This window comes from Agelaius tricolor, unplaced genomic scaffold (genome assembly GCF_023055355.1).
Source record: "Agelaius tricolor isolate 1412-34295 unplaced genomic scaffold, bAgeTri1.0.p SCAF_83, whole genome shotgun sequence".
Classification (NCBI taxonomy): Eukaryota; Metazoa; Chordata; class Aves; order Passeriformes; family Icteridae; genus Agelaius; species Agelaius tricolor.
This window is the reverse complement of record NW_027269343.1, coordinates 632791-646812: the sequence shown is the minus strand read 5'-3', so window position 1 is coordinate 646812 and position 14022 is coordinate 632791. Positions and strand designations below refer to the sequence as shown.

General features: G+C 51.3%; 1 protein-coding gene across 1 annotated transcript; it reads left to right on the top strand.

The window, feature by feature from the left end:
• Nucleotides 1-359: 359 nt before the first annotated feature.
• On the top strand, nucleotides 360-13578 carry ASB18 (ankyrin repeat and SOCS box containing 18). Its single transcript, XM_071418315.1, has 5 exons — nucleotides 360-1051; nucleotides 2373-2640; nucleotides 9880-10378; nucleotides 11902-12015; nucleotides 13393-13578. Exons 1-5 carry the CDS (start codon nucleotides 742-744, stop codon nucleotides 13576-13578), a joined length of 1377 nt encoding a protein of 458 aa, XP_071274416.1. The 5' UTR covers nucleotides 360-741.
• Nucleotides 13579-14022: the final 444 nt, after the last annotated feature.

Genomic DNA, 14022 nt, shown 5'->3' with positions numbered 1-14022 from the left:
TGAGCAGGTTTATTCCCCACAGAGCTGGGTGGCAGGGCTGGGAAGGGGAGGCTTTGTCACCCAGAGGCTCCCAGTCAGTCACGAGATGCCAGTCTCTATTCTTGTCCCCAGCGCGGATCTCTCTGGTGACCTTGGGGAAAGGGGAAGTGGGAGCAGGGAATGCTCTGCTGGCATCCAGGGCAGCTTTCTCTCTCCTATACAAGGCACTGTCTGGGGAGCAGCTTCCCCTGCCAAAGCCCCAGGAGCATTTGTACCTTGCTGCAAGGGCCATCCCAGCATTCCAGGCTGGGCCAGGAACACGTAGCCCAGATTTTTCCACATTGCAACCACAGGATTGGAATCTCGTATGAGAACCGTCATGAAAAAAAAAGAAAATGGAGGGGGGAAAATAAAATCCTCCCAGAGCTCAGAGGACCCAAATAAGGTTATTGGGTCAGAGGACACAAATAAGGTTATTGGGGATGGACAGACAGCAGTTGACTAAATTTCTTTTTTTTTTTTTTTTTTTTTTTGTTTCCTAAACATTAGGCACTGTTTCCCTCCCAGCCTAAACACTTCTGTCTCAAGTTGGAGCCTCCAAAAAATCCAGCAGTTTAATCCAAGACGTGCTGCTGCAGCATGGCCCAGTGACCACCTGACCCTCATTGTAGCCCATGTCCATCATGCTCCAACCCCTCTGGAGATATAAATACCCCACAACAGAGCCTGGACTGGATTATAAGTAGACAATGAGCCAAGAGGATGGAACCAATGGGCTATAAAAGCCTGGCCACCCCCCCAGGCAGGACCTGCACACCAGGAAGCACTGGCATGAGCCAGGCACCAGGAGCTGGGACAGTAAAGCTGAGGATTTCCTCCAAGTTGGACCCAGAGCATCCCTTGGGATCTCGTGCTCCCATCGCCAGGTTCTACACAGCCCTGGTCACAGGGGACCTGAGGAGCCTGCAGCTCCTGACTGAGAGGTACCACCAAGATGTCAACCTGGTCTTTGAGATCAGTAAGAACCAGCTGGAGTGGCAGGTGAAAAGCCAAGCCTCCTATGGACTCTCAGGTACTTTTCCTTTGAAGGCCAGGCCAGGAAGATGAAGTCAGTGGGTGTTTACTAACCCTGAACAGGAGAGGTGCAGTGCATCTTGGTGCCATTAGTGTGCCCAAGGTTTCTGGTTAGCCCACAGTTCTGGTCACTAATGTTCACCACTTTTAATATTCTCTTCTGCTCCTACTAACCCAGTGGAAGTGTAAAATCAGTGCATCCACATGATTTCTTCAGGCTGGAATCAGGCATTCTGTATTTTGGGAATGCTCTCAGGAGGGCTCACAGCCCAGATTCCTCATGGTCCTATCAGGAGGGATAAGATGCCCTGAGGTGATGCTCCCCATGGCCCCAGGTGCTCAGGAGATGGTCCAGGAGGTCCTGGAGCTGCTGGGAAACCCAGTTCCTCTCTTTGACTCATTCCAAACCCAGCACATCCCAAACCCAGCCCTCCATCACCCTCCCACCTGGCTTGGGTGCCTTCACTCCCAGCAAAGTCAGCTTTTCCTTTCCTGGGGAATTCTGAGCTGCCTTTTAGCTCCTGCCAGCCACTTGCACATGGGGCTGCAAGCCCTGGTGGCCAGCAGGGCGTGGCTTGCCCACCTGATTCCAGCTGGAATCCCACTCCTGGATGAGCACACACTGAGGAGGTTTTGTTTCCCCTCCTGCCAACTGCAGCCAGAGCCACTGAGCTCAACCAGCCCCTAAAGCTGCCAGAGAAAAATGGGAAAAGAGGAGTCAGGAGCTGCCTCCGCCACCAGGCTGCAGGGAAGGGGAGGAGAATGCAGGGGCAGGAGTGAACCAGGTGCAATCAGAGCCCCATTTATTGTATTTGCTGGGAAATATCCCAGATGAAGGCAGGAATGATGGATCTGACTCCATGTTCTCAGAAGGCTAATTTATTATTTTATAATACTATATTATATTAAAGAATGCTATGCTATACTAAAGAATACAGCAAGGACACTTACAGAATGCTAAAAAGATAACAATGAAAACTCCTGACTCTGTCCAGAGTCTGACACAGCTTGGCTCTGATTGGCCGAAGAGCCAAAACAACTCCCAGCAGAATCCAATGGAACAATCACCTGTGGGTAAACAATCTCCAAACACATTCCACATGTGAGCACAGCACAGGAGAAGCAAATGAGAGAAGAATTGTTTTCCTTTTCTCTGAGGCTCCTCAGCTTCCCAGGAGAAAAACCCTGGGCAAAGGGATTTTATCAGAGAATGTGAATGTCACACCCATTCAGGGCTGTGAGTGCCACAGCCATTGAGAGATGTGAGTGCCACACCCATTCAGAGGTGCAAATGGCACAGCCATTCCCTTGTCCCGCAGGGCTGTGGGCTCTGGAGGAGCGCCTGGAGCTGAGCTCCCCTCTGTGCCTGGCCGCCCGCCACGGCCACCCCGACTGCCTGCGGCACCTCCTGCGCCGCGGGGCCGACCCCAACCTGGCCCCGGGGGGAGAGGCCCCCCTGCACCAGGCCTGCCTGGGGGGGCACAGCGACTGCGTGGAGCTGCTGCTGGAGTACAGGGCCCAGCCCAACCTGCTCAGCGAGCGGGGCATGGCCCCACTGCACCTCTGCACCTCGCGGGATTCCCTGCGGTAAGCACGGCACCCACCCTCTGCTGGGGCTGGCATGGGGCTGGCATGGGGCTGGGATAAATGGGAGGTGTCCCTGCCCTGGCATGGAGTGGGATGGGTTTGGATTTGAGGTCCCTTCTGTTGTAGTTGAGATGGAGACAGATGGAGACACTCTATACTAAAGCAGGCACCCCTGATGATGAGGAGAAATTATGCATCTGACTCCACTGATATCAGAAGGCTAATTAATTACTTCATTACATATATTATTCTCTATTATAGTATTCTATACTATATTTCATTGCATCTAAACTGAATCTGCCAAGCACTCGACTCAACTGCCCAGAATCTCGGGACTGTCAGCCAGCAGTCCCGACACACACACATGGATTCACTTGGCCAATGAATCAAAACACTCACACCAGAGTCCAATCCCCAACTGCTTTCAGGTAAACAATCTTCCACTGTGCATTCCACTTGTGAACAATCTCCTTAATTTTTTACTGACAACAAGAGGAGCAGTAAATGAGATAAGAATTGTTTTTTCTTTCTCTGAGGTTCAGAGAATGTGAATTATCCTTGGGAAGAAATAGCCAGAAATATCCTTGGGAAGTTGTGCCTTGCTTTTCTCTGTGAAGAGAAATGCGGCCACAACACTCCATTTCCAGATGGCTTCAAACTGGTTTTATTCTAGCAGGCATGCTTTTTAGACATTCTTACAAAGCTCAGAAGTTTACACTTTACTCATTGGTTAGAAAAGACAAACAGAGTGATTATTTATTGTATTTGTGGGGTTCCCAGATGAAGGCAGGAATGATGGATCTGACTCCATGTTCTCAGAAGGCTAATTTATTATTTTATAATACTATATTATATTAAATACTTTACTAAACTATACTAAAGAATACAGAAAGGATATTTACAGAAGGCTAAAAAGATAACAATGAAAACTCCTGACTCTCTCCAGAGTCTGACACAGCTTGGCCCTGATTGGCCAAAGAGCCAAAACAACTCCCAGCAGAATCCAATGGAACAATCACCTGTGGGTAAACAATCTCCAAACACATTCCACATGTGAGCACAACACAGGAGAAGCAAATGAGAGAAGAATTGTTTTCCTTTTCTCTGAGGCCTCTCACCTTCCCAGGAGAAAAATCCTGGGCGAAAGGATTTTTCCAGAGAATGTGAATGCCAAAATTATTGGAATAGGCAGTTGCAGGTTTCTCTTATTTATTCTCTTATTTATCCTTCTTTCTTTCTTGGTTTCTATGTCAACGACCTTGGTAGGAAATTCTTTCAGGGGTAAACATGGGTCCCCTTATCAAACATGGATCCTCTTATCAAACATGGATCTTCTTCTCGAGCTTCTCCCTGGCTCACAGAAGTTGCTGTAAAACCTCTTCCACCCAAACCTTCCAACCCAAACCGTTCTGGCATTCCGTGTTAACCTTGCTGTGCATCCCCTGTGCACACAGCCCAGGAGCTCTGCCTGTGGGAAGCAAAAAAGATGCCATGATCCATGGCAAGGCTTCCCACATGCTCCCACATCTCCCCACTGCCACAGCAGAGACAAAAACAATTTTGGTGCCAGGCACATTGCACAGCCTAAGTCTTCTCCCCATGGACAGCCCAGCCTCAGCCTTTCCTTCCACCTCTTTCCTGACTATTTCCCCTAAAATCAGTTTGTCCTGCAGCCCAGACCCAGCGCACATCCCAGGAGATGCTCAGGATGGGTTTATGGGATGTGGAGCAGTGCTCCCACCCCCTCACCCCACACAAGCCATGTAGGGATCCCCCTTGGTTCACAGGCAGGGCTGAGCTCCTCCAGGTGCACCCACATCCCACCCTGGATCAGCAGCACACAGATGAGCATAAAAATTGTCTGGAAAAATATGGAAAAACACAGAAAAATATGTTTCTGTAGGACTTTAGGTGCCTGGATAGCTAGACACACGGAATCAGGATATTTTCCTTCTTTTTTTTTTTATAAAGAGCTCAGCCACTTGATATTATCCTGATGAAACTGCTCAGGGCCACAGTGAATTCCATCACCTGCCAGCTTCCCTGGAAAGCCAGCCTGGCTCCCATCCTCTGCCCTCCAGGCAGGCAAGATTACCTGGAAGTAGGTGGTGAAAGCAAGGTTCCAGCTTGTCATGGACAGGGAGAGAGTTCTGGAGAAGAGAAGCAGCCAGAGAGGGAAAGGTTTGATCCCTGCTCATCAATAAGAGTCTCTGCAGAATGTCCAAAAACCAGCTATTAATCAACTCCTGGTTCAGCCAAAAACATCTGGGGATGAATCCAGCACATCCTTGGTGCTGTGAGGGCTGGAAGGAGTGGGATAGGAGAGAGAGGGTGCTGCAGGCAGCTCTGGCTTTAATTCCTTCACCTGAGCGCCCTTTCCACCTCCAACCTCATCCTAAAACCCCAGTGCTTCCCTCATTTTAGGCTGCCTCTCCTGAAGAGTTGGGGCCACCAAACCACCCCAGGGCGTGCAGAGGATCTCCTGGACCACAGAGGTCTTTGCTTCCAGGCTTGGAAAAAAAACAACTATTTTATATAGATGCATTAAAAACGGATCTGCTCTCACTGATTTGCATGTTCCATTGCCTTGGAAGGCAGAGGGGGATGGCAGCACAGCCACCAAGGGGATCAGACAGCCCTGAGGTGGCAACAGCTGAGTTGTAAGGCCTGGAATATTGGGGCTTTATAATGGAAATGCTGCGAGCCCCTTAACTGCGGCGCCCGGCGCTACGGGGGCTTCTACAATAACTGAGCCAACTCCCTTGAAAGATCAAAAATTAATAGACATTTCAGACAGGGTTTGAGGTTTCGACCACTGCTTTTTCAATAGCAAAGACTTTGCTAAAGTTAGAGACTGAGGAGGTCAAGCTTTGGGTAACACAAACATTTCCTCTTTGATTAGGGGGAGACTACTTTACCTCGCCTCCTTTTTTTTTATTTTATTATTTTTTTCATCGAGTAGTAGATTTTAGGTCATCCTTAATTTTTTACTGACAACAAAGAGCAGGTCATTGACCTACATAGAGAGCTATTTTATTTTTCTCCCTCTTGATAACAATGGCCAGAACACCTATGTGCCAGGTTCCTCTGTATTCCCATATACTCGGCAATTCACCATGGGGGCAGGACTTAAAACCTTTGAGCCTCTCAGTGACTGGGATAAAAAAAAATTATCTGGGCTTCCTTCCAGCCATTTGAGCTTCAGAATCCATGAGATTTCAACAAAAAGGATATCAGAGCTTTAATCTAGGAGCTTTTTGAAGAGATGGAAAAAAAAAGTTCCAGTAAAGTTCAGTCTTACCTTCTTCACTTTAGGAGCTGTTCATGCCAACGTCGGCCTATTTAGTAGAGTTCCTCTCCTTGACCTCTTTTTTACAGCCGAGATAATTAACATGGTGGGGTAAGATGAGTCTCTAAATTCACTGCACTCTCTCCCTGGCGCTCTCCCTTTTCCCTCTTAAAGCTGGGGATGATTAAAGGAGCCTACCTTTATTGGCACCCCGAAAAAAAAAAAAAATAAAAATAATTGAGGGGGAGAGGAAGAGCCTCGGCAGCAGGAAGGGGAGGGGAGAGCGGGTGTGGGCCTGGCAGGGATGCAGGACACAGCTCCTGCCTCCCATCATGGCAGGGAGGGATGCTGAACATCTGCAGAGCCCTCCTCCAGGTCTCCCTGGATGTCCCAGGCTCCCCTCGAGGCCAGGGAGAGCCTGCCTGGAGAGGAATTTCCCTTTTCCAGCCTCGCACGGAAGGAAAGAGCTCGGCAAGGGAAGAGCTCTGGGAAGCCAAGGGATGGGACAAGGAGATGTCACCCCCGCTTCCAGCTGAGCAATTCCCTTCTCTGAGCCTTCCCCCCACCCTGGGAGCTGGAGGCAGAGCTCTCCAGCTCCTCCAAGCCCCCAGAGGGGAGGGGTGGGGGATGGAGGGTGGGATGAGTCCATGCAGGAGCTCAGGGGATCCGCTCCAGGAGCGCTGGGATGGGGAGCAAGCACCATGGACAGGGGGAGTGGGAGGAAGGAGCAGGAAACAGGAGCTGAGCAGGAAGGCAGGAGCCTGAAAAGGCCAAGACAAGGCTCCCAAATGCCAGGAGATGGGGACTGACCCAGAGGGGCCGGGTCCAGGCACTCTCCAGCTGTTCCAGCACCATCCTGGGCACTCTGCCCCTGTGGCTGTGGGAATGAGCAGCACTGCAAGGGAAAAAAAGCTCAGGGATATGAAAAGCCAGCATTTAGCATCATCTAGTGCTAAACCTCATCCTCTGCTCTGTTCAGCCTTGCTAAATACGTCACTGGGAGCATTTGGAGCCATCGTTTTGGGAAGCTGGGCAAGAGCAGCTCCTGACTGGGTCCTGACAGAGGAATGAAGAGCCCAGAAGCAGCCACAGGGCTGGCCCTGCCCTCTTAGACGTGACAAAATGAGGGCTTTCACAGATAAACCTTGGGGATGGGAGGGAAAAACAAACAGGAGGTTTTTCCTTAAGGAAACTGGGGCCTGAGTGGGTTTTTGGGACTTTGGGAATTTCCCTGCAGCCTCCGCTGCCCCAAGCTTCTGCTCCTCCTGCTGGCTGTTCTTCACATCCCATTTCTAACAAATCCCACTTTCCCAGCTTGGGTGGTTTGCATCCCAGCCAGTGGGAGCCATCCTGGCATAAGGAGGATGGGCACATCCTGCCCTGGCTCTCTGATGGGTGAAGAGATTTAAAAAATCAATCCCAAATAATTTTCTCCCATTCCATTTGATCCAGGAGCTCAGGGCAGGGTGAAGGTGGAGCACCAGCACCACTCACCCCAAATTCCCTTTACCTTAAGAGGTGACTTGTCCAGCAAGGGGATGTCACCCCTTACCTGCAAATGACTTGGAAGGGAGTTTAAATTAGTCAAAATTAGGGGCCAGGCTGGATGGAAAACAAACTTACCTGTTTTGCCACTGAATTTCTGCTGAGATAAACAGAAAGCTGAACTCAGTATGCTCTTTCAGTATTCCCAGAAAACTGGAGAGGAGCCCTTGAAAAAGCAGCAACCATTACTGGGCCTTATTTAATGGGATTTTAGTCCAATCTGGTGGCAACAACCAGGCTGTGAATGAAAATACAGGAAGCCAGAAATGCTGGGGAAGTGTTGGAGCTCGTGAATTCATCAACAGAGATTTTAGAGTTTAACCAGAGCATCTCCCCAGAACCTGCTGATGCCCAGGTATCCAAACAGGAGGCAAAGGCTCCTCCCAGGCTCCCACCTTTTCCATTCACTAGAAGAGATCTTCCCTTGTTCATAACTCCCTGCCAGCATTCCCTCTGTGCCAAGGGATGAGCACCCAGGGGGAAAATCCAATATAAAGCAGCTTGGGTTTCTTCCAGCACTTGAAAACCAAAAAGAAAATCCCTCCAGGGATGCAGCCCCTGGGAAGGATGGCCTTTCCACAGGAGAATATTTGGGATGTCCAGCAGGAGATGAAGAGGAGCTGAGCTGCAAGGGTGGGGTTCTCTGTGAGGGAAAAGCCCAGGGCACAGTGAGGGTTCTAGGCTGGGTGCAGCCCCTGGCTCTGCTGAGGGACAATCCCTCTGTGCTGCCTGTGCAGGTGGAAATCATCATCCTGGGCACTCTCACCCAAACCAGGGCAATGTTTGTGCCCAGGTACAGCTGCCTCCTTGCCTGGGAATGCTTTAAGCATGATCTACCCCCCAAAAAAGAAAAAAAAAAGAACAAAAGGGGATTTTTATCACAGGCTAGGCTGCTGCATTTTTGCAGCCAAATCAGCAATATTTTTTTTTTCCCATTTTTCCTTGCAGGACCATCCTTTAGTTTGCCCTGAATACATTATTTTAGGGTGCAGAGCAACCTGTGACATCAAGATTAAGCTACTCTGGAGAGGTCCCCAGAGAATAATCATAATCAGGGCTACAAATTCCCTGGTGACAAGGATGGCTAAGACCAATAAAAGAGACCAAGTGTTTGAGTGATCCCCTCAACAGCAGCCAGCAAGCCCCAAAAAAGCCTCAGGGAAACAAAACACTCTGAAGAAAGGGATTCAGCATCCTCATGCAAAAAATGAAATTGGAAAGTGGGGGTCTGAGGATTTTGGGAATGGCACAACCCCACCTAAATCCACTCTCAGGCAACCACAGCCCAAGCAGAGCATCTGTGGTGGAGCCTCTGGTGAGGGCTGGCACCCCTGGGAGGTGCAGGGAAAGATCCTGAAGGGATTTTTCCTGGTATCTCAGGTTTGAGATGCACAGGAAAAGCAGCTCAGGGAGGTGTTTCTAGATTCTGCTCTGCCAAGGACAGTGAAAATCCTCCCAGCAAATCCTTGGGGAGGTGATGAGGCAGGTCCACAAAAAGTCAAGTATATTGATATTAGTGTTAGCATTATTAGCATTATTAGCATTATCTCATTATTTTATTATTGGTATTTTCCCCACACATGTTAGCATTCCCCTGGGCCAGGAAAAACAAGCAATATCCTGGTGCTGTCCTTCCTCCCTGGGGTTCCTCTTCTTCCCCATCCCTGCTGCTGGAAGGATCAGGCTGGGACTTCTCTCCCCCTCGTCCTGCTTCTGTGTCAGCCCAGACCCTCCCCCAGGGCTCCAGTGACACCTGAGCTGCAAGAAAAATGAAAATTAGAGAGGCAGGAAGGGATTAAAGGTTGGTGCTCCTCCCTTGGACTCCGTGATCCCTGTGGGTCCCTCCTAGCTCAGGATATTCTGTGATCCTGTGAAAACACAATCCTCTGGAGCAGGAGCACAACACAGGTGTGGGGTCCCTCCAAAGGGGAGGGAAAATCCATTTTTCAATCTAAGCAAGTGGGCTTAGGATGGTCAAGGAGTTCAGGAATGGTCAAGGATAGTCAAGGATAGTCCGGGACAGTCAGGATAGTCAAGGATGGTCAAGGACTCTCAGGTGGTCAAGGGTGATCAAGGTGCTCAAGGATGGTTGAAGACGGCCAGGGTGGTCAAGGATAGCTGAAGGCAGTCAAGGATGGTTGAGAATGGTCAAGGTATTCAAGGATGGTCAAGGCAAAGGACAGTCCAGGATGGTCAAGGATGACCATCCATGCATGACCCTGGTCAAGGGGCAGAGGGAGATACCACCCAAACCACCACTGCCCTCACTGTGGAGGGCACCAGGGCACAGTGCCACCCTCCCAAAAATCCCAGCTCCAGCATGACTTCCCCCCTCACCCCACACCACCTCCTGCCCCACCATCCCTCATGTCTCACCCCAGACCACCCCAAACCCCTTCCCACAGGTGTGCCAAGCTCCTGCTGCTGCACGGGGCGGCCGTGGAGCTGCCGAGCGAGGCGGGAGGTGACACAGCCCTGCACGTGGCCGCTAGGCACCGTCTCTGCCACCACGCCCGCCTCTACCTGCAGCGCCGCGCCCACGTCGACGCCCGCAACGCGTGCCAGGAGACGGCGCTGGGCGTGCTCTGCGGGCAGGCCCCGGCCCAGGACGACCATTCCCTTCAGCTTTTCCAGCTGCTGCTCAACCACGGCGCCGACGTGGAGGCGCGGGACGAGAGCTGGAGACGGCCCCTGCACCGGGCCTGCGGGGCGGCCAACGCCGAGCTGGTGCGGCTGCTGCTGCGGCGCGGCGCTGACGCCAACGCCATCGACTACGACGGCGTGTCCCCGCTGGGCTGGGCCCTGCAGGCCGCGGCCTCCCGCCCCGAGCTGCGGCCACACCTCACCGTGCAGCTGCTGCTCAACCACGGATCCCAGAGGATTTGGCCCCAGGCCTTCATCAAGGTACCTGCCCCAAAATGGCGCCCAGAAAATTTGGCCCCAGGTCTTCATCAAAGTACAGGCCCCAAAATGGCGCCCAGAGGATTTGGCCCTCAGCCTTCAGCAAGGTACAGGCCCCAAAATGGCTCCCAGCAGATTTGGCCCTCAGCCTTCAGCAAGGTACAGGCCCCAAAAGGGCTCCCAGAGGATTTGGCCCCAGGTCTTCATCAAGGTACAGGCCCCAAAATGGCTCTCATAGGATTTGGCCCATGGCCTTCAGCAAGGTACAGGCTCCAAAATGGCTCGCAGAAAATTTGTCCCCAGGCCTTCAGCAAGGTACTGGCCCCAAAATGGTGCCCAGAGAGCACCTGGCATGCAGGGGGTTGAGGTTGGATGTGGTTGTTAATTGTTGTGGTGTTGTTGAGGGTCCCCAGGATGAGGTGACAGAGGAGAATTGACTCCAAGTTCTCACAAGGCTGATATATTATTATATTATATTATATTATATTATATTATATTATATTATATTATATTATATTATATTATATTACATTACATTACATTACATTACATTATTATATGAAAATTATATACTAAGACTACACTAAAGAAAGAGAAATAATATAGACAGAAGGCTAGACAAGAATGGATAATAAAAAAAAAACCTGTGACTGACCAGAGTCCTGACACAGCTGGACTGAGATTGGTCATTAAGTTAAAGCAATTCACCTGCTGGGTAAACAATTCTCCAAATCACATTTGCTCCATGGAGCAAATCCATGGAGCACAGGAGCATCTGTGTCTGTCGGGGTCACCGCTCGCCATGGTGGATGGATGGCTCCATTTTTAGTCCTGGTTTTCCTAGGACTGAAATGTGCTTTTGGCTGGAAATTTGTATGGGTTTATTTTTTTTCCCCCTTCTAATTGTGCTTTAAGTATTGCAGTCCAGAGGAGCAAAACATGGAGTAGCTGAAGCTTCCCAGTTTCCCAGGAGAAGAAATCCTGGCAAAGGGATTTTTCATAAAATCTGACAGTGACAGTTGGGAGATTTGGGACATCTGAAGGTGGCAGGGTGGGAGAATTTGGGAGAGTTTCCCAGTCTGGGCAGGAGTTGGGCAGTGATGAAAGTGAAGGCCCAGCAGAAGGGCAGGATGGAGCCAGCACGGCTCAGAGGGGTTTTTCCTTGTGCACTGGAATTCTAGGGAATGACAGAGACAGGCTTGGCACACGAGCTGCCTCATGGCTCTGCGTTCCATTGATTTTACATCAAACCATAAAGAAAATATTATCATGCCTTGTCAGGCACAAGCCAAAAATGTAAATAAGGAGCAAGGGCTGCATCCAGAGGAAAAAATGCCTCAGCAGAGTGGGAATTCCCACTGCTCCAAAAGGCACCAGGAGAAACCCCACACCTGCCCCATCCCAACACGGGGGGGCTGTCCCAGCCTGGAGTGGGGTGGGGTGGGACAAACCCTGGCTGCAGCAGGTGGGTGTTGTCCCCTCTGGCCCTGCCTTTCTGTCTGAGGCCTCCCATCTTCCCTCGACAGGTGCTGAAATCCTGTGCAGCTGTGCCAGAGGTCATCGAGGTCCTCTTCAACTCCTACTCCCAAATCCCGGTGTCCCAGGAGTGGAGAGAGGCCGTGCCACAGGAGGTGTTCCAGGTGAGGCAGCCCTGCTGGTTTGAGACCCAAGGAGGGGGTTTTTCCCAAAGAATTAGGGTTTATTTTCCCCACAGAATTAGGGTTTATTTTTCCCCCAGACTGGTTTTTCCCCCCCACCCAGACTTCACTTGGATGGAGGAAAAACAAAAGGAATTTTCCCTAGAGCAGCACCACACGCCTGATCCCTCCAGGCTTGCATCCCTCCACCTCCATCATCCTCAGACTCCACATCCCTGCCCCAGCCTGCCATAAAATTCACTCTCAGCCTCCAGAAGTGAGCCTGGAGCCAGTGCACTTCCCAGCAGGAGCCCACATCCCTCATTTTGGTTGGAAAAAGCTCTTCCTTGGATGTGCAACAGGTACAGGCAGCCCACTCTGGGGTGATTTGGGATGGCTCCTGGCCCCACAGGCTGTGAGGGATGGCTGGAATGCAAACAAAGCCTTCAGGTGTTCTGAGGAATGGGACAAAGGATTTTTTTCCCCCAAATTAAGGAAAGGCTGAGGCTGCACAGCCCAATCCTGTTTTGTTTCCCTGTTCCCTCAGGGACAGACTCTCTTCTCCATCAGCTTTCTGTGGGATGCTGCTGCACCCTACCTGAGACTGGCTTCCCCCAAGGTGCAGGAGAATTGCAGCCCACAAGGTCCCAATTCCATAGGAGAATTGCAGTCCACAAGGTCCCACTTCCACAGGAGACTTGCAGTCCACAAGGTCCCAGTTCACAGGAGAATTCCAGTCCATGAGGTCCCAATTCCACAGGAGAATTGCAGCCCACAAGGTCCCAGTTCCACAGGGGAATTGCAGTCCACAAGGTCCCAGTTCACAGGAGAATTCCAGTCCATGAGGTCCCAATTCCACAGGAGAATTGCAGTCCACAGGGTCACAGTTCCACAGGAGAACTGCAGTCCACAAGGTCCCAGTTCCACAGGAGAATTTCAGTCCACAAGGTCCCAGTTCCACAGGGGAATTGCAGTCCATGAAATCCCAATTCCATAGGAGAATTCCAGTCCACACAGTCCCAGTTCCACAGCGGAATTTCAGTCCACAAGGGGAATTGCAGTCCACGAGGTCCCAGTTCCACAGGGGAATTGCAGTCCACAAGGTCCCAGTTCCACAGGGGAATTGCAGTCCACGAGGTCCCAGTTCCACAGGGGAATTGCAGTCCACAAGGTCCCAGTTCCACAGGAGAATTCCAGAGTCCCTCACCCACCCTTTCCCTGTGTTAGTGCCCGTTCCCCACACCCACAGCCACACCTGGGCTCTTTCCCTCTGACCTTCATCCCCAAACACCTCCAGCTCCTCTGGCAGCCAGGAGAGGTGTGATCCCAGGTGACAGAGCCCATGTGGGTGGCACTGTCCCTGTTGTCCCCTCTCTGCAGCAGCACCAGGCGTTCTACGAGTCCCTGCTGGGGCTGGCGGGCACGGCCCGGAGCCTGCAGCACCTGTGCCGTGCCACCATCCGGGCACACCTTGGGGACAAGTGCCACTGCCTCATCCCCCTGCTGCCCCTGCCCAGCGCCCTACAGGAATTCCTGCTGCTGGAGCCCCAGGGAGTGGTGCTGTGAGGGGGCACATCCAGGAGCACACCCAGGAGCAGATCCATGGAGCTCAGGAGCATCCGTGTCTGTCAGGGTCACCGTGGTGGATGGGTGGCTCCATTTTTAGTCCTGGTTTTCCCAGGAATAAAATGTGCTTTTGGCTGGAAATTTGTATAAGTTTATTTTTTTCCCCTTCTAATTGTGCTTTAAGTAGGTTATAAGGAGTAATAAAATGATTAGTGGCTGGTAGGAATAATGCTGATTGTAGAGGATCCCTGCAAAGCAGCAGGGGCTGCTCAGGTGTGGGAAGGGAGGGACAGGGCAGGGGACACTAAATCAGCTCAGGGGACACTAAATCAGCTCAGGGGACCCAAATCAGCTCAGGGGACCCAAACCAGCTCAGGGGACCCAAAGCAGCCCAGGGGATCCAAACTAGCCCTGGGGACCCAAACCAGGGGACCCAAACCAGCT

Bases quoted from the DNA above. Each gene is read 5' to 3' on its own strand.
- ASB18 (XM_071418315.1), top strand. From the start codon at position 742: ATGGAACCAATGGGCTATAAAAGCCTGGCCACCCCCCCAGGCAGGACC. The intron at 1,052-2,372 runs GTACTTTTCCTT...CTTGTCCCGCAG, and splicing joins AGCCTCCTATGGACTCTCAG to GGCTGTGGGCTCTGGAGGAG. The intron at 10,379-11,901 runs GTACCTGCCCCA...TTCCCTCGACAG, and splicing joins GGCCCCAGGCCTTCATCAAG to GTGCTGAAATCCTGTGCAGC.